Source organism: Accipiter gentilis, chromosome 18, assembly GCF_929443795.1.
Source record: "Accipiter gentilis chromosome 18, bAccGen1.1, whole genome shotgun sequence".
NCBI classification, from domain to species: Eukaryota; Metazoa; Chordata; class Aves; order Accipitriformes; family Accipitridae; genus Astur; species Astur gentilis.
The window spans coordinates 15,222,035-15,249,069 of record NC_064897.1 but is presented as its reverse complement, the minus strand read 5'-3'; the positions used below and the strand labels follow the sequence as shown (position 1 = coordinate 15,249,069).

The 27,035-nt window shown below is 43.9% G+C and overlaps 1 protein-coding gene across 4 annotated transcripts; it reads left to right on the top strand.

Annotated features, from left to right (window-relative positions):
- Window positions 1-139: 139 nt before the first annotated feature.
- Window positions 140-26,644, top strand: BPGM (bisphosphoglycerate mutase). Of its 4 annotated transcripts, none has more exons than XM_049822559.1 (4): window positions 140-164; window positions 10,364-10,456; window positions 12,886-13,541; window positions 23,437-26,644. In XM_049822559.1, the coding sequence occupies exons 3-4, from the start codon at window positions 12,941-12,943 to the stop codon at window positions 23,613-23,615; spliced, it is 780 nt and encodes a 259-aa protein (XP_049678516.1). In that variant the 5' UTR covers window positions 140-164; window positions 10,364-10,456; window positions 12,886-12,940; the 3' UTR covers window positions 23,616-26,644. The 4 variants fall into 4 exon arrangements, with proteins under 4 accessions (XP_049678516.1, XP_049678515.1, XP_049678513.1 ...); XM_049822558.1 differs by lacking the exon at window positions 140-164 and adding an exon at window positions 9,421-9,453; XM_049822556.1 differs by lacking the exon at window positions 140-164 and adding an exon at window positions 9,486-9,529.
- Window positions 26,645-27,035: the final 391 nt, after the last annotated feature.

Below are 27,035 nucleotides of genomic sequence, written 5' to 3'. Positions count from 1 at the left end.
GCTTCATCACCAGAGACCCCCTCTGTTGCCACCCTGCAGCTCACGATGCAGCTGTGGTGGTGGCTCAGGCACAACGGGGAAGACAAAATTCCTTAGGATCTGCATCCCAGCCTTGGCCCGACTGTGCTGGCATCTGGGGGAAGGAACCAAGAACAGCAAGAACAGTAAGAACTGATCTTTTCCCAAGCACTTTCCCTACTCTGTGGTGTAAACCAGTGGGCTCAAGCTGATTGAATATACACTGGGATATCATGCCAGGCTAAGAAAGCAGAGCTGCTAAAAATGGGTTTTTTTGCCTGTTTTTATACTTCTGCTCAGTCACTGCGTGTCACCCTCTGGAGAGGGATGGACTTCCCAGAAACAGTAGTCACATTGTGACATTTCCACAGCATTGGACACACAAGAAGCCTGAAGCGATATCTTTTGGTTTCTGAGGAAACCCCAGCCAGTCTGGCTCTGAAGCTGTAGTAACTATTACTGTTATAAATAGAGGAAATAAGAGAAAGTCTATGGAACATCAGCTTGAAACTACCCTGAAGAGCAACCTTTTAACTTAGCAGAACTGCAGGAAGCTACAGTTTTGAGAGCTACATCAAATGGGGTGGTTTGGTGATAAAGAGAAATGTGACTTGCCAACAAGTGGGTACCTCAGGGTAAATAAGACAGGAAGAGATAGTTAATAAAACTGTCAGGCAGCGGGGAGCAGACCCCTGGAGGCAGTGGAGGAGGTGTTGACAGCAGACAAGGGCAAAACAAGGCATGTTCACAGTATTCCCATAGTATAATATGGTTACATTTTCTTCTGAGTCTTGTCTACATGAAAATCTTGCACTGTTTCATTATGTTGATGCAAATGCCTATTTTTGGACACATATCAGTTGAAGTACATTGTATATTGATTTAGCTTAAATCTGTTCCTCACCACTTCAGTTAAAACAGTAGAAAGCACTCTTCAGCAAAATAACATCTATCCTCCCACAGACTTAGCATTAATTTAACGGCATCAGTTTTTGAACTGGTTTAATTGAACTGCAGCTTCCTTGCACAGGCCAGGACTGGTTGCTGCGGAAGCAGAAGCATGTCAGTGTCTTTTGTGTCTTTTCTTGAACTTGTAAAAAGAAACCTTCTGGTCATAGACTGGAGAGGTGGATTAATGTGGGACTGGCAAATACTTCACTTGATTTTCTCTAGGTCAAGCCTTGTGAAAAGAGCAGGTGCCAAAGCATCAACAAAGACCGTACCTTCTCAGTTGTTTCTGTGGAAGAATGGGCTTTGTAATGAGGGGATAAGCAACTTGAGTTACATAGGAAGGACACCATGGCCAGCCTCCAAACCCAACTCATCTACAAATGGAAAACTTGCCCATCCCAGACCTACATTCCTGTCCAGTTCTGTTGGTAGGCATGGTTATCACAGGAATGAGATTTTTCTCTCTCGTATATGAGACTGTAGGTTTTCCAAAGTGCATCACTTTTGAGAAGAGTCTGCTCTTTTTCTTGCCAAGTGGAGGCTCTTGTCCTTGCGGAAAAATATTTTCATGCTCCATTTCAAGTTTCAGCAATCAGACGTGTCTAGTTTTGACAAGAAAAGGGGTGCTTCAAATGCCTTAAGAGTGGAGGAAGGGATATGTTTTCCATTTGTGAAACACAAAAGTATTGAAAATATTTTCCTCATGTTTGAAAAACAAAACAAAATGAAGCATACAGTAAAACCAATGAGTTCATCTTGATTAGGAACAACATGAAAAATACCACTGTGGAATCTGTGCAATTAGAGCTGAATAGAAATTGCTTTATAACCTCAACTCGTACACAACAGGGGAGCCAGGTTGTTTTAGCTGACTGAGTTACTCAGGTTTTGTGAATACGAGAGCAGAACCTCCTGGTCTTTCTCCTGTCACATGGCAGACCCGTGGGCAATATGAACATTTAGTGGGTATGTGGAAGGTCCAGTGATTCCCACAAAAGTTTGGCTTATTGTCCTTCACTAATCCATGGATCTGCAGTTATTTCGCTGTATGCTCCAGGTTTGCTGTAGGGTTGGTCAGATGGGCTTCCGCATTCTCAGCATCTGTCATTTCCAGAAGTAATTCAGGGCATGCAGGGAGGAGGCCATGAGCTGCAATTTGTTCTGGCAGGATGCTTCCAGCTATTATCTTGCCTGGGGACTCTCACTTGTCCTGTAACCAGAACATGTCTGTCACCCGAGGGGCTGGGAAAAGATGGTGGCCAGGTGTGGGTTGCTGCAGAAGCCAGGAAAATAAATTTGGCCTGTGTGTGCTCCCACCTGCCCCCATAAACTAGATGTAAGCCAGAAGACCAGATAAAGTGACTTCTTCATCTCTAAAGTTTGTGAGCACCTATATCTTTAGAAGGGAATGAGACCTTGGTCAGATAGCATGGGCCTCATTTTATGGTACCTTTATAGAGGTATTATAACCCCCCACCAAAAAAAAAGATAGGTAGTTTGTTACCAGTTATATGCTACTTCTGTAATTGCCTTCTTAAGAAGGGCAGGACCCTACTGCCCAGTTTTTTTTCTCACAGGTCATTGAATTGATCTTGGCTCAGTTACTTATTTGGTATTTTGCGGGTGCAGACTTCAACAGGGAAGAATAATGACAGCAGTACTGAATGTTTAAACAAGTACTTGACCTATCCAAAGTGCTAAATGTTGGATAGTACCTCGTGTCTCTGGGAAGCAGAAAAGTGTCTTTTTTGTAATATAAAAAGGAGATGCTGAATTACAGGCAAAACATTTTTTTCCACGCTGTTCTGTGGACAGCTAGATCTGATGGCAATAGAGAGGAATAGACTAATTCTGAATCAAAAACCAGTGGAAGTCAGGCACAAAATTATTTAAAAAAATGGATTTCCGTGTAAGTAAAACAGATGTGAGATGAAAATTAGAATTGAAGAACTCTGGGAAGTTGGATATCCTGACTCCCCATCCATGCATGATTTGTTAGTCCTGGCTGCCTTTCTACTCATGCTCCTTTTTCATTAAAGAAAGGGGGGTGGGTGGGTGGAGAGCATGAATTAACTTGTGATACACAGCTATTTATTTAGCAACTTACCACCTAAAGTTTCCTGGGAAACAATCCTGTAAAAGAGAGGCCTTATTTTGTTGCCTTTTTAAGTCAAGAGCAACCCCACTGAATTCTGAGAATTTACAGTAAAATGGAAGAACAGTGTGACTCAGTCCTCTGTACTAATCATGACACATAGGACAGATTTTTTATATAGGAAACTCGTTTTTGTGCTCCATTGAAAACCAAACTAAACATCAGTCGGGCTTGTTTTGTAAACTGGTATGCTGCAAGAGAGCCACATACCATGGAAAGAAAAGTAATATGCACAAGACAAATCTTTGTGATTTGTAGAGTGTTTGTGAGAAAACAAACATAATACCGAAAGAGATAGCTCTGCACACACACATCAGCAAGTTCTTAGTTAACCCAGGGTTCATTGTAACATGGAAGTAAAAAACTTTAGAGCAGCTTTTTTGAGGTGAACCATTAATTTTTCATAGAAAGCTATTTGTACAAGTGAACTTGAATATGTCTTGTGTGTGTTTGTTGTTCTCCCCATTCTCTGCAATGACATTGGAGTTCCCATTTTACCCTTTTGGTTACATTTGCCCAGATTCTTATGTGCTGTTACCATACTCTAGTATCAGCACTATCCAGTCTGTTTTCTAACTAACTTATCATGCCTTGACTAAACACCACCCTGCTGCTTTCTTTTTTTCAGAGGCCCTTTTAAATTATCTCTTCCCAGACAGTTTTTTACTGACGTCTGATGTCTGCAGCACTTTTTATGCTGTTTATCATGGGGGAAAAAAAGGCAGATTCATCACGGGATTTTCTTTGCCTTTGATACTGCTACAATAAGTTAATTTATAAACCACTTCAAACCCACAAAATTTAAAAGTGAACATTGTAGATCTTCAAATTGTGTTTCTTGCTCTAGAAATGGGAAGACTTTTGATTGTGAGAAAGAATTTTGTTTTCCCAGCCATTGGCACCCTGTACAACTTCTTTTGGAGCTACTTTTGGGGGCTAGAACTGTATCCATGAGGGCTCCTTCAGAACATTGTGTTCCACACACTTGCCTGTAACATCTAGGCACCTGTTGTGGTAAGGTGTTTATTTGAAGATATCCACGTAATGGTTTTGAGTGCGTAGAGAATATAAGGATTTTCCCATGTGTATGTTTTCAGCTTGGGATATGCAGAAATAAAATAATTTTTTGAGTTAAGGTTTCAGATGAACAGACAGAAGTCACATCTTTTACTTCAGGATAACATTACCAGTACCTAGCCATAGGGGTTACATAAGAAATTCAGTTCCCGCTTTGGGTTTGCAATACGATGCTTCACATAGCAGCTTCCCTCCATCTGTTTTGCATATAATGAAGGCTTTTATGTATTTTCTTCCTCTTTCTCAGTCATTTATTTGGTACTTAATGATTCAGAAAAACTTCTGCATTTAGTTAAAGACTAAAGCTATGATTCTGGTGACAAATGCAGGGTTAGTTTAAGTACTTACACACTCCTCTTTTTTTTGAAGAGATTTTCCCCCCAAGCAATGGAGTTAGAATAAAAAAAAAAAAAGTAGAATACTTTATTTGCCCTCCACATGGACTTACGCGTCTGGTTTTGACATAAAGAGAATCCACTCAGATGTGTGAGGTTATATATTGCCTCCATACCCAAACAGGATGAAAGCCCCGCTGTATTTACATATGAAAGCAGCATTGTATTAGGCACTAGTAAAACAAAAGGTGAAAAAGGCCCTTTGCTGAGGAGCTTCAATTGTAATTGGGTGACTAACTGGTGTGCAAGGTACACCTCACTGCTCTGTCAGGTGCACCCCCAAGTTTTAGGTAATAATAGGCGTGGTTTAAGACGTGGTGGTGTGATATATTGGCAAATAGGGGTAGGTGTGTGATGAAAAATTACCCACGCATAGGTATGCTTGAGCCAAGAACATGTTGAGAACAACTTGTCTGGTTAATGCAAGACGCGGTGAGTGGCTTTAACAAAAAAACATACGTAGGACTAGTGCATCCTTGCCTGCTATGTGCTCTCTGCGATCTGATGGAGAAGGCTTTATTTTCCTTGTATTAAAGAACAAGGTCTGGTGTATAGAGACGTATGAAGGACTTCAGGCCAACAGGACTGTGCAGCGCTGTCGTGGTTTAACCCCAGCCAGCAACTAAGCACCACGCAGCCGCTCACTCACTCCCCCCATCCAGTGGGATGGGGGAGAAAATTGGGAAAAAGAAGTAAAACTCGTGGGTTGAGATAAGAATGGTTTAATAGAACAGAGAAGAAGAAACTAATAATGATAATGATAACACTAATAAAATGACAACAGTAGTAATAAAAGGATTGGAATGTTCAAATGATGCGCAGGGCAATTGCTCACCACCCGCTGACCAACACCCAGCCAGTCCCCGAGCGGCGAATTCCGCCCCCCCCCTTCCCAGTTCCTCTATTAGATGGGACGTCCCATGGTATGGAATATGCCGTTGGCCAGTTTGGGTCAGGTGCCCTGGCTGGGCATGAGAAGCTGAAAAATCCTTGACTATAGTCTAAAAACTACTGAGCAACAACTGAAAACATCAGTGTTATCAACATTCTTCGCATACTGAACTCAAAACATAGCACTGTACCAGCTACTAGGAAGACAGTTGACTCTATCCCAGCTGAAACCAGGACAAGCGCTTCATGTGAGCTGTGGCTGTGGTCTCAGGAACAAGGAAAACAGCTTCCAGTCCATGAATACACATTACTTTTGCTTGGGATTCAGCTAAACAAGTGTATTTAGAGACTAGGCTTGGGTGAAAAAGTGATATTGATATCTTGTGGACTTGCAGTCTTCCTTGGATGGAAAAAATGAAGCTGATTGAAAAAGCAGTGAATAAAGTGGTCTTTTAAACTGGAAAAATTGAGTAAGCAGAGGTGTAAAAAGAATAGGTAAGGAGACTGAAGGCATAGATGGGTAAGATGGCTGTGGTGTTATAAAGAAAGGTATCCCACCTGGGTAGCACTGTCCTGCTAACAGTGAGGTTAATACACAGTGTGGGCTTCCCAGGCCCCTGCCCATGTTGCAGTTTATTTCTTGCAGGAAATAATGCTTGTGTTCAGTTTACAGGAGAAGAGAAAACTAGTGTATTGAGGGGTGATGGGCAGGGAGATGGATGTAGTCAGAGTGATTTTACAATATAACAGTTCTGAACTGAGTCCTCGTGGGGAAATAAGGATGTGTTTATCTCTCTGCATAGTGTGTTGTACTCCCTGACCTTTCTCAATACCAATTTGGCCTCGAATGAAAGTGGACCATCAGAAAAGTTGCAGAGAAATCTGAGACAACAACAGCATGGGTAGCACACAGACAGAAGACAGGATCTAGGACTTTTGTCAAGGAAAAACTGTCAAGTGTTGAAAATGGCCTGAATGGGCCCACATCCAAGAAAAAGGTGAGGACTGCTTGGGCACACATTTGGGTGGCATGCTGCTGGCAGCAACTAAAGGTGGAAAGGAGCAGGGAGAGTCTAGGAGGGAAGGCACAAATTCATGCAGTAGAAAAACACCCAGGAGGAAGTTTTAGAGAGAAGGTTTCAGATTAAGGAGTGTGAGGATTTGACTACAGAAATTTCTTTTGTAGGTGAAATTATTAATGAAGACAGATCATGTATCAAATAGTTCTAAACAAGGACTTCAGGGTCTTCTGGAAATTACAATGGGTATGTCTGCAGTGCTTTATGGCAAATACTTGATCTAGCTTTGAACGAAGTAACTATTCTATGAAAAACTACCAAGGGCATGATCAGTGAAGAGTGCTCCTGTTTGCCACAGTTTTCAGCAATCATTAATTGACCCTTCTTCTTTCCAGTTCTGTTTTCTTCTTTTCTGCCTTGTTCAGCCTTTCTTCAGTGCGGTACGGTTGCACTGGTGCCCTAGTGGAAGTTTATGTATTGAGGAAAGGAGTTTCCTGAACTGCTCCTGCCATAAACATTCCAGCTAAACACTACAGCCTGGAAGGGCTCCAGACCAGAGACCCTGAAAAACATAGCCCAGCTGGTCTGAGAGATAATAGCTGCCAAATGAGTGTAGCTATCTGCAAAAAGTCATGCACTGGGATACCGCTTCGAGTCTTTGGTCCTTGTGTAGTTTGAAATGTGAATCAAAGTCATTAGGCTGTTTTTGCCATGCCAATGAAATTGACTTGTTCGAAGATGAATGGAGATAAGAAATCTGTATTTAATGGCCACAGAGGTCCTGGCTTGTGGCACAGGTTGCTGTCTACTCACTTGTAGTTATAACTGCATATTGGCATATTATGTTTCTTTCTGTTAATTGTATTCTTAATGATTGAAGTACAGCCAATACATAGTGCTGATACTCAAGAATAGGTATTTTTCTTTCTGCCTTTATGACCTTTGGTTCTTTTCCTTGCAAAGTCAATCAACCAGTTTGCCTGTGAGGCACCCATATTCAGAGCTGTACCACTAGTATGTTTGTACAAGAGGAGACAGGTCTGATCTGACTGGAGGCAGGGTGACTGCAGGTGTGTGATCACGCAGTGTGATGTGGGAGTGTTTCTCTTTACCAGTTTGAGCTGATGGGTGGCAAATCAAACTCTTCTGGTACAGTGAACTTTATTTCATTTATCACTACTACTACTAAATAAATATTTTATTTATTTATCACTACTTTGATTGTGTAGGCTGGACTGGCTTTGCACTCTAGGTTCTGGCTTAGACGAAGCTGATAGAGACAAAAGGCAATTGTTAACTTTAAAGTTAGTGGGTGAGATGAAAAGGATTATGTGTGTAACTGTAAGTGCAATTCACATCCAGTGGAAATACTTTGCAGAAGTAGCAGATTTTATTGTGGTTCTGTATTGAGGTTAGGCATAGCTCTTTTTATCAGGAAAAGCATTGAAAACGTTCTCCCTGAGATGCAGAATGCTTTCCAGAGCTTCCCAAATAAATGAGGAACAAAGTCAGTGTAGTAACCACCCAAGAGACACAGGATGCTGCTCACCGACAGCTTGGCCACTCTTACCACTTAGCACACGTAGTGCTGTGCCATGCTGAGAGCCTAGTGAAACAGCGTTTCATCTCGCTGGTCCTTCTTTCCCACTGACTGCTTAGGATCTAATCCCTGTAAGTGCAAAACAAAACAGCCTTTCTCCTGACAGCACTTTAGAGACGTTATTTTAATACCTCTGCCCCAATTTTTCTTAAATTTCCTTCTGTTGCTTTTTCCTATCGGGATCTGAATCTCCCATCTTTCATTTTTGTGGACTATCATTTTGACCTATTAGAAATGGAAGATCACCTCTTTCTCTCCTTTGGAGAGAGGGCGATCGAGCACATTCCATATATATTCAGTTTGTGGCCCTTTAAACGTTACGTTGTGGCTGTTCAAGGGTAAGCGCTTAGAGAAGAAAATGTGAATCTGTTCATGTGTAAAAGACGTGCTCTGCTTCTCTTTAAAAATACAAGCAGACCTATGGCAATAGGAGCCGCAAAGGACACCACCTTCCCACACCCCTTCTCTCCATTTCTAGCCGGAGCTGCTCCGTCCACTTGGTTTTGATTCCTTTGGATTGGAATGACAGCCTGTGAGTACGAGGGTAGTTAGCACGACGGTTAGAACACTGACGTCTGTTTTCCTCCTGCTGATTTCATGAGGAGATTTTGGACCCTCGCTTCCCACCAAACCCAAAAGGTCCTAAAGCCAGATGAAAGGCGAGCCGTGCCTGGGAAAGACCCCGCCCGGTGGCCCCGTGCCCCGTTTCCTCACCTCCCGGGAACGAGCTCGGGGTGCCTGCGCTCCTTCCTCGCTACGGGGGAGGGAGGCTCGGGGCGGGGGGAGCGGGAGGGATCCAGCGGCTGCGGGCAGCCCAGCTCCTTCCCTCGCCTCCTCCCTGACGCGCCCAGGCTAGCCCGGCCGGGACGGTGGGCGAGGAGGTGGGGATGCGCCGGGGGTGGACGGGGGGCTCCGGAGGAGCAGAGCCCGTCTGCTGCCGGGGCGGCGCTTCGGCAGAAGCCGGAGGCTTGGCCGCCTGCGGTCGACGTTCCGCACACCGCCGGCGTGACCCGGCTTTGCTTCGGGGGCGGCACCGAGGTGAGCGTCGCCCGCTGACGGCGAGCCCCGCGCAGAAGCTGCGGGCGGCCGGGGCCCGGGAGAGCTCCGCGGGGGCCCGGGAGAGGCCGCGGGGGCCCGGCCGGCCTGGGCTGGGCTCGCCTCCCAGCGCGCCGCTAGGCACCGCGCCGCTCTCTCGCGTCACCGCCCACAGGCTCGGCCTCATTGGCCGAGGGCGGTGCTCATCCTCTGGGCCAGCCAATCGGGCTCCCCCGGCTTCGCGGGCGCGGGGCCGCCGAGGCCTCCTTAAGGCGCGGGGTCCACCCCTCTCCCGGCGCGGCGGCGGCAGAGGTGAGCGAGCGAGCGAGCGGGCTGGCGGACGGCGCTCGCTGCGGCCTCGGGGGCGGGCCGGGCCGCAGCGGTCCTTGTAAGGCAGCGCGGGTGTAGCCTGTTAATGCTCTGAAGCGGGGGGAGAGGGGCCGGGAGGGCTCCTTGCAGGGGAGGAGGGCGGCGGGGGGTGCCCCCTCGGGCGGGCGGTGCCGTCGCTCCGCGCGGGCCCTGCGGGGAGAGGCCGTCGGGGCCCTACGGGGGGGACTCCCCGAGGCGGGGGTGCCGGCGGGCTCCCTGGGCGGGTGTCGGGACTCCGGAGCCGGCCGTGGGGTGTGTGTGTGTGTGGGGGGGGGGGGTGTCCCCTGAGGGGAAGGACGGTGGTGTGGGGGCCCGGGGCAGGTGGTGGCTTGCGGAGAGGGTAGTAGCTGTGAGGCACCTCGTGTGTGTGTGGAGCAGGTGAGCTTGTGCTGCTTGGAGGGAGGCGTCCTGGAAATGACCGGCTCTGGCAGTTAGACCTTGAAGGTGTGCTTGGCTAAAAGCTCTGCCGATGTAAGATGTTATCCTGAGCACCTTTCTCTGCTCTGCTGAGCTGGGGCTCTGTTTCTGTTCTGGGTCCAGGTCTGCTGTCTGTGTTCTCCCAGAGGTTTTGGTAGATGTCTGTGCACTAAAGCTGTGGTAATGGCAGTCTAAACAAATCTTGGGGAGCAAATGATATCCCGGGGCATCTGGGAGACAAGAAACTTTCCCTTGTTGGTAATGGAGGAACTGCGCATTTACAGCTTTTTGGGAGAAGGAAATTGGTAGCTTTCCCAGCCCATCCAAGGGGTGTGTGCTCTATTTTCTTACAGCTCTGAGAGCAAATGATGGTTGGCATAACCATTTGCACTTGTGGTTTCTGTGTGGGCACTTGCTGTTTATTCTTTTCCTGCAGGTAACTAGCCAAGAGTGTGTGGTGGCCTCTGCATAAAGCAGCTCTTGAGTCTGTGCTGGGATTTGTGTAGGTTTTTCCTGTGCCATAGGAAAGGTGAGTAGGATTATTTCCATGTGTTGCTCTAAGGCTTTCTAGCTTAAATGCTTCCATAAGCGCACTGATATTTAAGCAACCCTGTGACTGCTAGTCCCTTCTAAATTTGTTTGGTGATTCTGCCTAATCTTTTATATAACTGAACTGGAGTTTATGGTCGCCAGATGATCTTAGGTCTTCAGGTTTTTTATGTTAATTGAGTTTTTATTGTTTTGGCCTAAAGTACCCAAATAAGAACTTGTTGGAACAGGTGCATCTCCTCCATTGTTGGGTCTTGGTTTTTTTTGGTATTGTGTCTTAGTTTGATTCTTTAAATTACGCAGTTTCTTCTTGTGGATAATACGATCAATTAATCTGAACAATGAGGTATCTGCAGAGATAGAGCTTTTTATGGGGCTATGTTTTGTGTGGTAGTTTGTGCTGTGAACACACTGCAATTTTTAATCGTATCTGTGGGATGTTGGAGAAGGTTCACTCTGGTGTTAAATGGAAATGCTATCTGATATTCCTTTTTGTTATAAACATGGGATCTTAAAGGGTATAGTTTAGTATTGTACCTGATGTTATATTGACACCTGAATCCTAACCATAGCTGATTTCTTTCCTTAATGTGCAACTGATGATTGTGAGGGGAAAGTGGAACATGTGAGGTATTTTGTCTTGGGTGCTCCTTGTCATACACAAAAGTCAGGCCTCCTTTACATGACATCACAGAAGACTTTCCCTTATATTTACCAACTGTCTATTGTGTGTCAGACAATATCTTCTGATATTCTTTAAAAATCTGTCAGTCCTCAAAGGCTTCTTAATCCCGAGCTGTACCAGTAGCCAGAAGTTAGAGCTTGGGAGGTATTGCATAGTGTCCTTGTGTGATGTAGACTGTCTTCTGTGGGAGTAAAGGAGAACTAAGCTGCTGTTGCAGTCAAGATCAAATTACTGAGGCTGTTAATGAATTCAACCTTTCTATACACTTTTTTGAAAGTCTGGTAAAAATGCATGCTGATACTGTGCTGGGTGCTTCCCAAAACCCAGAGTGCATGGGCCTAACCCACCCTACTGAACTAATTCAGGGTCACAGTGGGCCCCTGAATTTGAGATTACCTGGAGTGTGATTGAAGCAGCTCCAACTGATTTGAGATGATGGGAGCTCTCATAAGCATGTCTCTTACAGAAATCTAGTCCAATGTTGGGTGTGCAGAAATCAGACCTCAGTCTTCCACTGTCTGTGGTTTTGAGAGCACTTAATGTTCATTTGAGTATACAGCACTCTTCCCAGTGCAGAGAGTTGTGTTTTTATATTTTTTGCCCCTTCCCTGTCTATTGCTATCTTGTTTGTGACATCTCGGGTCAGAGTGATCAGGTGGGGCTTTCAGAGTTGCTGTGTTAGACCTTTCAGGCATCATGCAATCTGATAAAAGATATTTGATCACATTACAAAAGCTTGGGTGAGTGGTCAAAATCCATCTCTCATTGAAGACAATCTGGAAGTGGTGTTGCTTTGTCAACAGGAGCAGAGAAAGGTGCAGTTTGACCTTACGAATGTGTAGCTGTCTGTCATTTAATGAGGACAGCAAATATGCCATTTGTGCCCACTGTAAAATTAGAAACATTAATTCCGGTGCCTGAGAATCTGGTGTTGTAATTCATAGGCACAAGACAAAAAAAAAAAAAATACTTAAGTCAGGAAGGGGATGGAATAATCTGAGATCAATTCTTGATTCAGTCAAATGAGAACTCGCTAGTTGTGCATTGCATCCTGGAGTAGCTGTGTTGTTGCACTTGAGTGTGGAGGAATGGAGGAGTTGGCCTGGGGAAGAAATCAAGCAGAGACTGGCATAATTAGCAGGGCAGGATGGGGATGGGAGGAAACAAGTTATGCAGAGCACGATTATGGTGACATCTCCTTTGAGGAAAGCTAATAAGGTTCTGTGTATTGCCAGTTCCAATTCTGTGGTCCTCCTCTCCAGTTGCTGTGGCTGAGGATCACAGGTACTGTCTGTGCCTGCATTCCCTTGGAGCCTGTGTGGGTCTGGGCAGCTGTTATGAGCTTGGGCTCCATGTCTTGCCTCTAAGCAGGTCAGTAGTGAGAGTGAGATCTGCTAGTTGAGAGCCTCTGATGTTAAGTGAGGCTCTGTTTAAGCACTTGAGGGATATCTGAAGGCAGGAACAGCTTGTACAAATCTGCTACTAATCAATTTGTTAAGTTGGCTAGTTGAATCAAGCTGGGTGGAGGATGGTGCTTTTCCTGCCACATGAGGGTGGGAAGGAATTCAAAGCCAGGAGACCTCCAGGGTAAAAACACACTCAGCAGACACTTGTGTCTTTGGTTGTTTTGATTCTGATAGTTTTCTACTCTTTGCTGCCATATTACTACTTGTAATGCATTATCTATGGGATGTTTGATATATCTGTCTCATGTCTCTGTCCAGATGCATCATTATTAGATGTCAGACCAGTTGTCATCTGTGCTAAGCTGCAACCAAAATGGCTAAGTACAGGCTTGTTCTCTTAAGACATGGGGAAGGAGCCTGGAACAAGGAGAATCGCTTCTGCAGCTGGGTGGACCAGAAGCTGAGCAGTGATGGGATAAAGGAAGCTCAGAACTGTGGCAAACACCTCAAAGCACTGGGCTTTGAGTTTGACCTTGTCTTCACCTCTGTGCTCAGCCGCTCCATCCAGACTGCATGGCTTGTCCTGGAAGAGATGGGCCAAGAGTGGGTTCCCATTCAGAGTTCCTGGCGACTGAATGAACGTCACTATGGTGCACTGATTGGTCTCAACAGAGCGGCAATGGCTCTGAATCATGGGGAGGAACAAGTGAAAATATGGAGGAGAAGCTATGATGTTACCCCACCTCCCATAACTGAATCTCATCCTTATTATGAAGAGATATACAATGATCGCCGGTATAAATTGTGTGATGTCTCTCAGGATAATCTCCCAAAGGCCGAAAGTCTAAAAGATGTGCTTGAAAGACTCCTTCCCTATTGGAATGAAAAGATAGTGCCAGAACTGAAAAGTGGCAAAATGATCCTTATCTCTGCTCATGGTAACAGCAGCAGGGCATTGCTGAAGCATGTGGAAGGTAAGGGTCTTTTAGCCTTCCCCTCTTCTCCTTACTCAAATGTTTAGAGCTTTATATCTTGTTCTGTAGTGTATGTTACTTATTGGGGCAATGTAACATTTAATGTCTCTGGTCTTGAAGGAGAAAGTAAAAAGTTGGCCTATTGGAACAGGAATCAAACTGGGGGATGTGGAAGGGGAAGAGAATTATTAGTTGGATTAATGTAGTTAAGAAAAGAGCTAGATGCTTTCACCTTGTTTCTTGCTGCTCATTTTAAACTACTGTATTCAAACTAACTTTGTGGTTGGTCTAGGTAGACAAAAACTCTTCAGGCTTTAACTATTTTTTGATTTATTCAGCTGCTTTTTCAGAAGGGTTGACATCATAATCTGTTCATTAAACAAGTGTTGCCATAACACAGCAGAATAAAGTGCTTGTCTTGGGTTGTGGAAGACATTCTTGACTGTTACTGTGGTGGGTAACTTTGAGGCTTCAGTCCTGATAATTATTTACTTAAAAAAGCTGCTGTGACAGGGAGTTCTGTGGAGAGTAGGTACTTGCTAAAGCTTATGCAAATACTGTATTTCCTAATATAGAAAATGCCAACCAATGAACAGTTAAGTTGGTAGCTTAGCATAAGGTTGGTTATTTACTTGGGACTTGAAAAGGATGTGATTTATCTCTTAAGTCATTGCTAGATTTCCCCCCCCCCCCCCCCCCCCTTTTTAATGACACTGCTTCTAGTTTAGTCATCCTAAACTGGAAGAGGGACTATATTAACTTCTTTGTCTGTTGGTAGAGTAGAATTTAGTAATTATACATGTATGAATGCAGCCTACTAGAGTTGTAGTTAAAGTATGCACAGACTGGATTGTGTCCACTCAATTTTTTAGTTATAAAACCTTCTGGTGTGTGCCTCTACAGCTCTGACTCTGCTGAGCACTTTCTCCATTCAGGCATGCTAGAACAGTCAGGACAGCTGATGTTTTAGCAGGAGACAGAAGCCCAGGGAATAAGCATGTACAGCTGGCTTCTGGAACTATAGAGGCTGTGAATTCTGGGGTACAGATCACTGCTTGGATGAAGGAGGAAGGCTGGTTCAGCCAGTTCACCGATGTGGTAAAGGTGGCTGTCCATGCTATGTAAAATAACTGATAAGAACTGAACCAGTTACATGAAACCATGCTGGCTAAAGCCTTTGGGGGTGAAATGCTGCAAGCTGACCACAGCTTCAGCAGAGACCCTGGGCCACCTGTGCAGGCACGCACCAAGGCTAGAGCTAATGGCATCAGTGACCGCTAAAGGTTACTTTAAAGTTAGTATGGCTGGATTCCTTGCTGCACTGAGATCAGAGAGAACAGTGTAAGTTAGAGCAGCTGCAAAGCTTTGTTTGGGACAATCTGTTAGGTATAACTCTTCAAGGGCTGCCCATGCTCAACCAAAGTAGAATAGAACTGCCTCTCGTCTGGCCTACACTATATGTTGTTCCTCTCAGCATGCACTTGCGTAGAGAAATGTGAGGAATCCTTGGCAGAGGTTCTAGTTCTGTTGACTGAGGACTGTCCATCCGCTACCCCAGTTCCCACACAGGAGCAATTGCCAGATACATTCTGGCTCTTCTGCCCTTTATGCGGTGGAGATTTGAATTGCTGCAGAGCTGGCCTGAAGGGTAACATGAACAGAGCTTTAAGACTCTTGTTATTGCACCTGCTTTTTTTTTTTCCAGAGCTCCAGCCTATATCTAGCTGGATCCAAGAGGTTCCTTGTCTGTATTGCTGTCTCTCCCTTTCTGTCCTGAAAGGTTGTGAGTTGTGAGCTGATTTAGCAGTGCTTAAAGTTTGTCACTCTACTGTATTTATAGCACCCACTGTGAGGTGGGCTTTGTTTTTGTGGACTTTTTTTTTTGGACAAGCTTAGTGTGTCCTGCACCTGAGTGGAAGTTTCTAGGCCCCTCTATCTTAGCTGGCGCCATGTTTTTTGGCATTTAGAAAATCAGGCTCCAAATGCCTCAGACAGCAATCCTACATGACTGCTTAGATGACTTAGTCATAGTGATAACTTAATCATGGAAGATGTAGCTTGGAAACTTTAAATGGCAGTAGATATGAATGTTTTCAGTTTGATCTGATGAAACAATTCTAATTGTCTCAGTGTGGAATTTAATGTCTTTTCTGAAAGACTTGAGAGTATACTTGAAGTTACTATTTCAAGGAGGTGGTGTTTTTGAAACAGGCCAGCAGTTTGCTGAATTTGAATATTTTTCTTGTTACGGGTGATCTGTGAAGAGCTTGAAATGTGGATCTGCTTTCTACTTGCACACAAAAATCATCAGAGCAAAAGAATGTCAGGCTAGCAAGGCTTTGATTGTGGGTTTGGATTTTGTTCTTGTTTTCTAACTGCTCAGAGTGGACCTTATTAAGGTATCTGAAATGCCTGTAGGATCTGTCATGTATTGCATGTGAGGACTTAAATAGTGAAACCCCAGCAGTCTTTCTGAAAATGGTGTTTAACACAAACTGGACCATACTCTTGTATGCACTTGGAGATGAGAAACACCAGTTTCTCTGAGAGCTTGCTTTTCTGTCCCAGTGGGCTGAGTGACATTTCTCCCAGCGGGTGCTGCTGAAGATCTTGGTGCTGTGAGCTGTTGGTGTCCAGGAGGGGATGCTGGACTGTGTTCCTTCTAGGTAATCCCTATGAATTTTACAAATGCCACCAAGTGTGGCTGTTTTGTGCAATCCTGTCAAAGATACAATGTTGGCATCAATTTTTGAAGTCTTTGTAACTGAGCTTGTCCAGTCCTTTTAGAGCACTTATTCTTTGCATCATCTTCAGGTGATGTATGTGATGATGCTAGGAATCATTTTCACAACTAAAAATTGGCAGAGCAAGAGGACAGTTTTCATTACATGTTGTTAGGGTTGGAAAGGCTCTTTAACTGCAGTTTTGTGCTTGCTTGTGGAAGTGTGTTGTCATAAATGCGCAACTGTTTTGTTGTGTGACACCTATTGGTATGGACCATGACCTGTAACTCAGGTCTTTAGACAGGCCATATTATTTTTTCTTTCATGGTATACCCTTTCTGATGCATTGAAAAAGCAATGGCAACAAGATGTTAATGAGGAAGGTATCTAGAGTAACAATATCAGACTTGTTGGATAGGTTTTACTCTGGATGCTGAAACGTTGTATTGATTAGGAAAGCATCAGTTGCTAACATCTGCTAAATAAGCATCCTAGGTGCACAGGGTCTATTTACAGGTGATTTTGTCAATTCTTTGAAGGAGGAATAGTTTGCTCTTTAATAACTGATAGTTCAGATTGAGACCTTCAGCAGTGTCCTGTTGTGAAGACAATGTTAGTGTAGTAGTTGTGACCAGCTTGCCCTGTTTCTGTTGATGTACTAATTAGAGACCAAGTCTAATGGACTAATTTTCCAGATGACTGGCAGAAGGATTGATGGGTTGTATCAACTGCTTTCTTCCCTCCTGACCATTTAACCCTGAGGACTGGTGTTAAGTACCTCAAGATGGGGTTTTGTGGAAGGCCTGATTCTAGGATTTTTCTCCCTGTTGAAAGGCAGCCATCTCGGATATAGTGTGGTAGTCACTGAGCCTTGCTGTGCTCAGGGTAAAAAATGGAGGGGAGGAGTTAACTGGTTTCTTGAAGAAAGATGCAGATGTTGCATCCATTGGGCTTGACTGGTTGTGGTCACAGAGCTGGGACAGAGCTCTGGAACTGGGCTTGCAGGCAGAATGTGGTGACTGGGAAGGCTTGATGCTGGTCTCACCAGTTGGTGAGCAGGGGTAGCAGTGCCCTCAAGGATTTTGCTTTTTTGCTTTACTGTGAGTGTGATACTTGTGCAGTTCCAGTATTTGAGTAGTTTACATGCTGGAGCTATATACTGAGTTTGGTGTGGATTGTGTGTTGAGGACTACCTAATAAGATTATTTTACTGATTTTGCTGCTTGACCTTCTTAAGGAAATACTACTTATCTGACTGTGATATCTGAGGGCAGTTACAGAAACCAGTTTGAGATCTAATAACTCATTGCTGCTGAAATGAGGTGGTCTTGCACTCTCTGTCATTCATCCCCGTCTTTGCTCTGTCCTTCTGCCGCTTATTTCTTGTGAGCTTGTTGAGCCTTTGTGCAAGTTAACTTTGCCTGTAAACTGGCAAGAAACAGCAAGGAGTGGGTAGTTTTCTGTAATGTTGGTGGTTTGAATCGGTACAGGGAAGGGGGTGGCAAGTGCCTGATGATAGTGCAAAAGGGCTGGGACTTGCAGCTGGGACAAAGGTTTCAAACATGAGTTGTTAGTGACTGGTTTTCATGAACTTAGGCTTGAGGGATTATCAATAGTGCTTCAGCCAGAGATGAAAACCTTTTGTCAGAGCTCTGTCCAAGGGCAATATGTATGCTGGTAGGTTCCAGAGTTGCATGCTCAGAGAACTCAATTTGTCACAGTGTTGCCTTGAGTTCCTGGTGGTGGTAGTGCAGCCTGGGTCTCTACTCAAGACTTCTGGGACTTTCTCACCTAATGCCATAGTTGACAGCTAGTGCTGGTAGTAGCAAGTCTCATGCCTCTTTCAGCCTATTTAATCTTGGGACTGCCTGAGGAGTTTAAGGCAGGCTGGATTTCTCTAATAAATGGGAATATGATAAATTCATGGTTTGCTTTCTGACACTGTCTCCTATTGGGATGGCCTCAGTAATGACCACAGTCAAAGTCAGACTGATCAGGAGCTGTTCATGTAATGCCATTGTGTTGTGTCTGGCTGAGATGGAGTTAATTTTCCCCATAGCAGCCCTCAGTGTGTGCTTTGTAGTGGTAGCTAGAAAGGTGTTGATAACACCAGTGGTTTGGCTGCTGCTGAGCAGTGCTCACACATCAAGGCTGTTTCTCCCACATCCCCCCTCAGTAGGCTGGGGGTGGGCAAGATCTTGGGAAGGGACATAGCCATGACAACTGACTCCAGCTGACCAAAAGGATATTCTGTATGATATGACATCTGCTCAGCAATAAAAGCTAAGGTGGGGCGGCATTCATTATTATGATGTCTGTCTTCTGGAGCAGCTGCTGTGCATACCGAAGTCCTACTTCCTGGGAAGTGGCTGGATGTCACCTGCTGATGGGAAGTAGACAATAAATCTTTTGTTTTCCTTTGCTTCCATGTGTGGCCTTTGCCTTGTGCTTTATTAAACTACCTTTATCTTGACCTATGTGTTTTTTTCCATCTTATTTTCTCCCCCTGCTGCCCTGAGGAGGGGAGTGATAGAATAGCTTGGTGGGCACGTGGTATCCAACCAAGGTCAACCCACTACAGTTCTTTTTTGGTATCCAATGTGGGACACCTTCCCCCTCACCCCTCCCCTTTTTTCCTGGGTTCAACTTCACCCCTGATTTCTCTACCTCTTCCCCCCAGGTGGTGCAGGGGGATGAGGAAGTGGGGTTGCAGTCAGTTTATCACACAATGTGTCTGCTGCTCCTTCCTCCTTGCTCTCTTCCCCTGTTCCAGTGTGGGGTCCCTCCCATGGTCAACAGTCCTCCATGAACTTCTCCAATGTGAGTCCTTCTCATGGGCTGCACTTCTTCATGAACTGCTCCAGCATGGGACCTTTCCACAGGCTGCAGTCTTTTAGGCACAGACTGTTCCAGTGTGGGTTCCCCACAGGGTCACAAGTCCTGCCAGCAAACTTGCTCCAGTGTGAGCTCTTCTCTTCACAGGTCCACAGGTCCTGCCAGGAGCCTGCTCCAGCATGGGCTCTCCATGGGGTCACAGCCTCCTTCAGGTGCAGCCACCTGCTCCGGCGTGGGGTCCTCCATGGCCTGCAGGTGTCTATCTGCTCCACTGTGGACCTCCCTGGGCTGCAGGGGGACAGCCTGCCTCACCAGGGTCTTCCACATGGGCTGCAGGGGAATCTCTGCTCTGGCACTTGGAGAACCTCCTCCCCCTCCTTCACTGACCTTGGTGTCTGTAGGGTTGTTGCTCTCATTCTCACTCCTCTCATGGCTGCTGTGCAGCAGTTTGGGTTCCCCTCCTTCTTAAATGTGTTATCCCAGAGGTGCTACCACTGCTGCTGATGGGCTCAGCCTTGGCCAGTGACGGGTCTGTCTTGTAGCCAGTTGGCATTGGCTCTGTTGGACATGGGGGAAAGCTTCCAGCAGCTTCTCACAGAAGCCACCCCTGTAGCCACCTGCTGCCAAAACCTTGCCATGCAAACCCAATACAGACATAGAAAATCTTGGCAGACATAAAGGTGAAACAGATGTGGGTAATAGGCTGCAGCCATGGTTGTAGCCCACCCATCTTCATTCTGTCCTTCAAATCTGCACAGTGAGCTAACATTCTGTAAAGATTAATAGCCAGGTTTTAACACTGTGCCCATTTGCTTCCTCTACTCTACTGAAGCTAGGTCCTCTGCCAGCCTGCAGGGAGGGGAGAATCTGGCCCTGAATATTTAACTTATTAGGCTAAAGCTTCAGTATTTTCATTAAGCTTGTGGGAAGCTATGACCTGATTTGGATCTCAATTACAAAGCACCAGTTCTAGAACAAGCCCATTGTGGCTGAATTTATGCATATGATCTTGTGTGTTTTGTTGGATGAATCATCTGGCCTCAAGTGTAGTTGACATGCAGGGAAGGGAGCGGTGTAGCTATTCTCAAGAGCTGTTGTGTTTTTTGTGTTGCTCTGACCATAAGAGTAGAAGGAAGGATACTTGGTAACAGGTGAGAGGGAGGGAGAAGCTGAGCAAGCCCTTGTAGAAGTTGGCTGTAGGTGCTCAAAATCAAGCCCAATGGGGTTTGCCTCTGTAGGACTTTCCAGAGTGCAAGTATTTCAAAGCACTTCATGGGCTACCAAGTAAAGGTGAATTCTTAAGCTTGCACAGAGATATTACTGGTCTCTGCATGTTTGATCACCCAGTTCACTTAAATGGAGCATAAGCGAGCTGGGAAAGAATTCCAAATGTGATTTGGAAAGATGTTTTTGGTAATAAGTTCTGCACCAAATTCTTAAAATGTTCATGTACCTGCTTCCTGCTATACAGCTGCTATTAAGGAACAATGTTTAACAGGTGCTCATGAGAGAGAACATATGGGAGATGACTAGTTGAGGAATGTAGCTGTGCAGTCAGCATTTTATCTGGGGTGAGGAAGACATCCTGAGTACTTCAGTAATGTCTGTGGGTTCTTGTGGCTGTAAGTAGCTAGGACCTTAGTTTTAAAGCTTAGGGAAAGACTGCTTCCAGCAACACAGTACCCTTCAGTAGTGCTGAGACCCAGGCTTTAGTATTATACTCGAGGGAAGAGTGTGGCTTCTTCAATGGTCTTATTTCCCATTGCACCTTGTAGTCAGCAGTTGAGTCCTTGCCCTGAATTCACCCTTCTTCACTGTGAAATAGGATGGGGTTGTGACAGGCTAGCTCAGATGAAGTGCAAGAAAAGGTCACTTGGCTATAGTTACAGCACATGAAGTAATTGGATAGCAGTTAGCTTGTGCTTGTAATGGCTGGAGTATAAGATGTGATCTCTTTACTGTCCTCCTAGCCTGGTGGGTGGGGAGTTTTCTGTGTGCATTTTGCCTGCAACTGAAGTGCTTGTGTGACAAGCCTGATCAGCATCTTGCTTCCTGAAGAACAGAAATGCTATACAAATACAGTAACAGTATTGAAATAAAGCAACAGGATACTATTGTTTCTTTAGGATTTTTGTCTGACTTCAACTTGCAATTCCAGCCTTCTGGCTGTGAGGCAATACTTCCATATGAGGAAAAAATCCTGAGGAGAAAGCCAACACGCTTGCTGCAGCTTGTTTATCCTGGTCTGCACTGTTTTGCTTTGTAAATCAACACTAGTTGACATTTGTGTGGTCACTTTGTGTTCTGTAAAAACAGTAAAATGCACTTCTGAATCCATGTAGCTACAGCTAGTTTTGTTTAGTCCGTCTTTAGAGGAAACCTTTAAATATCCTGGCTGCTAACCACATTGTGTGGTTTGCTTAAATCCTCCTGCATGACTTCATCTGCTTTGTGTATATCTGAATGGTTTAGTCTGGGAGACTGAATTTGAGAGGTGGGCAGAACACTTCTAGGGCCAGATTCTCTGTGGATACATGGTGATGTGTATGTTGTTAAAATCTAGCATGTTTAAGAATCCTTGAAATAAGAGCTCATGCAGCTTGGCTACTTGTTTTGCAAACCGAAGTCCTTGAGAGTTGTGCTTGTGCCTAGTAAATGGACTCAGTACTTTTCCTATTGATTTTGGTGCTGTTTTAAAACTTTAGATGCTCCTTGAGTGCTTTTCTGTGTAGGTCTGTGATTCTGCTGCCTTGTATACAGGGATTGCTTAAACTGGCAGAGTGTAACTTTTTTTTTAATGGACTGATGGCACAATGTGTAACAAGGTGTAAGCTTCTTGCAAGGGTTTGTTTCTTGTGCTCCATGCCCTTCTGAAACTTTGGGCTAATCTACAGCTGAACTAAGTACTTAGCCTAATCAAAACAAGAATAGGTCACTGCAAAGGTAATGCTTGTTTGTGTATTTTCTGGGCAGGGGCATAAAATGATTCTCACCTCATGATTAGTTCTGTTTTTTCTGACCTGTTGTTGTCCCACTGTTACTGAGTGGCTTGACTTTGTGGGTTTTCCTGTTAATATCTTGGCTCTGCTTTTCTACTTAATGTGAAAATCACTAGTAAATTTGCACCCATATGTTATGTGAACCATCTGTTTTGTCAGCTGCTCAAGAGGATGTTTTCTTGATGCACCTTGGTCTAGTTTACATGGTGTCATCATTTTAGAAGCTTGATTGTGTGCATTTTCTAAGATGAATTACTTGAAGTTTTCCTGCTTTATAACAGCAGGCTGCTGCTGTGACTTCAGTGCTTCTTTTTAGAAGAAAAAGAGAAAAGGGGAGAAAAAAGAAATACATTCCCAATGACACAAGCTCTCTTTTGCCTGAAATTTTTGAGGAATAATGTCTTTGCAGTCACTGCTTCTTAATGCAACTATTTAGATCTTGTGTGGAAATTTTACTAGGAGGTTTGGTCTCAAAATTCACTTGGATGCTTTGGACACTGTGTGTGTGATGTATAAATAACTAGTGATTTCATTGAGATTAGGGCCCAGAGTATGTCAATTAAGCACAGCTAATTAAAATAAATTTTCTCCCCATGTTATTTTAGTGAAGGGAATAAATACAGGAAGATGCTCCAAGTTGCATAAGTTGACTCTTCCTCCCTTTTTTCTTCGCCTCTCCCTCATTTGAAAGTAGAAATTAATATCCTGTATCTAGTAATTCTGAGAATAGTACCGTAGGCTAGATGCTATAAATTTGCTTTTCAGAAATCAGATGTGGGCAAACAGTAATCTTTACGCTGGAAGAATTAAATACTAATTTTTAAGATGGCTTGTGTGAGAAGCTTTGCATAGAGAATTTAGGAGAAAAATTAACCTTGGTATCCTGCCTTTTTAAAGAGGCTGTTTGTATTCATTGCTCAGCAGAAGTTGTTTCATGTTGGAGCAGCACATGTGGACTCTAATCCTCTTTTGTGATGCACAAATTGGGAAGATATGGAGGAGAATGTATTGTCCTTAATGTCCTGTATTAAAGGAAAGGTATAGTCTCCAGGGCAATCTCTTCCTGTTTATTTTACATATGTAGATTGAAAAATGAAGAAACTGTCTTCATCTTGATGGGAATTCCCTCCTTTAGCTGTTCCTAAAGCACTAACCAAGTTGTGGTCTAGCTGGGAATTGACCCTTGGGTAGCTGGTTGTGTTGATGGAGGCTGGAACATGTCGTTGACTGTTTTAAGACTAGATAATCTCAGAAATAAGGGTGAGCTAGGCAGACAATTAGGAAGCTGTTCATTAGATGCAACTGGTTTTTTGTTTTTGTGTTTTTTTTCTTTGGCAGGCATATCTGACGAGGACATCATGAATGTCACTCTCCCCACTGGTGTGCCCATACTTCTTGAACTTGATGAGAATCTGCACCCTCTGGGTCCTCACCGATTTCTGGGTGATCAAGAAGCTATCCAAGCTGCCATCAAAAAAGTGGAAGATCAAGGGAAAGTAAAATCTGCTGAGAAGTAAAATCCCACTAACAGAGCTGTTTTCAAAGTGTGGTAATAAGTGATGATTGATGTATGACCGCTAGGTTGCACTGTGTGAAAGTCTCAATTTCAAGCACTAAATAATTGGAAGGGACAGTTGTTGTCTCAGATAGGTAGATTAACCCTCTGCCTTTCAAAAACTGGAATTTAGGTCTCAGTAGGAGGTTACAGATACTGAAAAAAGAAATCAAGAGATTGTTCAGGTAATGGAAACTCACAGGGCAGTCTGCCCCAGATCTAGAATTGAGGGTGGCCCAATACAGAATAAAGGGAATAAAGGTGTCTACTAATAATCAGTCCTGATCTGTTAAGGGGAAAAGCACCAGCTTGTAGAACTAATTAAGTCCAGGTTGTTATAGGCACTAAAACTTCCTCATTGATACAATGGCACCAGGTAACAGTTGTATCATTATTCTGTGTCAATGGCCATGACAGTTTCTTCTGGATGGAGTTCCTTCAGCCTTTCAGAAAACTTTCAGCTCTCCTACTCTTTGCCTTTGTTATTTTGAGTCTTCCAAGGCCAGTTTGTGGTCCAGAGGAGAATTTTGTAGAGATGTTCAGACTATTATATTTACTGTAGTTGTCTTTTGTTACACTATATTCCAATTTTTAAGGAATGCAGAAGGAATCCCTTTTCCTCCACCATCTTTGCGAAGCCTAGCATGACTGCATTTTTCTGGCTTGCAATAATAGGATTTAACTCAGACTTTAGTCCACAAACTAAGCACAAAGGTTTCCTGCTCAATGTTTAAATTATCACTTTGCTTTTAGCGAGTGACCTGAATAGCTTTGAAACACTTAAACATGTACTAGAGGTTTGATCATATCTTAGCCAAGTTGTTAGAATAATTCCTGCTTACCTCAATGAAACTGGATATAGGAAAATGCCCCTCCATGTTTTTCTGAGTTGCAAAGATTTCTTGATAAATGTGTTCCACGGCAGTATTACTGTGGCATTCTCTGTATCAATTTCTCTGGAGGGCTGGAAGAGATGCGTAAAGCATGTAAGATATGTTATTAGGTGCAGCTCATTCAGCCATCACACTGGTAGGGAAGGATATTCAGCCATGCCTGAAAGTGTTCTCCTGTAAAACTCTCCTCACAATCGTAGCTTGATGCCTGCTGAGTGTGGTCTTGCTGTTGTGTTCAGCACTAAATTTGAACAGTTCATGCTGTCGTTGAGTGTAGTGTAGCATATATGGCAGTTTGTTCCCGTTATGTACACAAGTATCAGTATAGTTCCACTTTTGAAGATGTGCTCTAATCTTACTTGCCAATGTGAAACTTACTTAAATTTAGATTTGACCCAGTGTCTCAGCAGTTGAGTGGCTGGATTCTGACCTCAGTTACCAGCTGGCACTTGTGTATTACTGTTTGAGCTGAATGTGTTCTCAGCGTGGCCCAGCTACAAATCTCAAGAGAAGTTGATGAGAATTTCCTTGGTATGATGATAGTATAAACTTTTAAAATCCTAGAGTAGCTGCATCCTTGCAGTGAGCAGCTCTGTGGCTCATTTCATAAAGTGTGAAAGGATGTTTTTTTTTCCTTTTGAGGAGAGCAATGTGACAGTGTGGTGTGGCTCTGACAGTCTCCCTGCTATATGGAGGTAGGCTTTCCAGATCTGATGCCAGCTCACGCTAGTGTAGCACATACTCCATAAAAGACCTCTTGCTAGATGGTAGTTTGTCTTGCATGAATGATGCTTGGGCTTCTCTTTGGTTTTGTTTTTTGTAGCCCTTGCAGTAGGAACCAAGTTAGAATGTTTCTCTTTGAAACATAAAGCTGGTAGGTTTCATCTTGCTTTGTACAGGCAAGAATATTTCAGTGTTTTTCCTCTGAAATATTATTAGCAGCTTCCCTGCTACTCTATTTGACACTGACTTGCTCCTTTCTGGGTTTTTAGTTTTCTGTGCATAGAGTAACTCTGAATCTTAGTTGATACTTTATAAGTCAGTGTTATGGAGTTAGATTGTAGATCAGCAAATGTTCACCTGTCAATGCCCTGAGAAGGGCCACTAGCACTCAAGTGATTAGATTCTTCCCCAAACATTCAATAATGTGTGAAGTCAGTATCAGGTAAAAAAACTACTGTAGAGTTATTAACAAGGCAAGCAGAGCCACCTGTTGTCAGTGGGAACTGCATGCATCCAGATGTGTGGCTTACAGGCCTTGGCTGACAGTGTTCATATCCCTTTGGTATTGTGGCATTGTAATGTGGAACTTCTTCAGGACTTGAGATGCAGCTGGAGTATTCTCCTAGTGAATTCATGATCTCTTCTCAGGATGGAGTGAGGAATGGAAAGGTGGATAAGTGAATGTAGAGAGCATGAATATTTCTTCTTGCAGCTGAATGGATGAAATTGACTGAAAACAACCTTTCAGAGAGTCATGGATAGTAAGAAAAGCAGTGTGATGTTTTCAGGTGGCACTGTTTCTACAGTGCTGCTTGAGACATGAATAGTGACAGTGCCCTGGGAAGTTTGACTTCATTTGCTTTGGTTGTGACTCCAAAGGATTTTATGTGCATGTCTGGCAGCAATACCACCTTGCAAAAGTATCATATGGAACCAACTGGGGATTTCATTGTGCTCTTTAAGATTATTTTAACACCTTGCAATGCTTGATTCTGAATAACCTTCTAATTAAATTCCTGATTGATAAAACATGTATGTTGAACAACAGAAACCAACTTCCATCAGCAGTGGCATAAGGATGCCTGATCTTCAGACATAGCTACATTAGAGAAATAAGAATCTTGCTGGTGGCTCTAGAAATCAGTGGTTGGAAAACATTTTCCCCATGTTTGATTGAATATGCCTTGAAGTCCTGTAAGGTAACTGGTGTTTCTACAGTTGACATTATGGATGTGGTCATTTGGTTTGTTTATGCATTTTTAACTTGTGGTTCAGTAGCAGTAATAGCTCTAGAATCCTCTTGAAAACCTTTGTAAATATGGTGGAGCTGGCAGGTTCTTTGTAACTCAATAAATTCACCTGAAGTAGAATTTAACTTGGCTTCAGTCTTTCTTCCTTCTACTCCCTTCCCCTTTGTCTCCTTTCCAGGGCTGATAGGTAAATAAAACTGTGGCCTTCAGGGTCTCGGAACCCATCAAGCAGTCGTTGATCACATATCATGCAGTCAGTTGGGTAAAAATAGTGTTAGAGCAAACACTGCCTCATGTTTACATGTAAAGAAATTGGGTTGGAGGGGAATATATACCTGTTTGGAACTATGGGGGCATTTGCACAGGAACATCAAATTAAACATTTAGTTCCAGAACAATGGAGCTAAAATCTTCACTGTTTCCCATGCTTGCTTTTCTTTTTAATAAGAAGCATTACTTTTTGATGGTGTGTTTAAAATTGTAACTTCTGGAGACAAAGCCAACCCCTTCACTCTC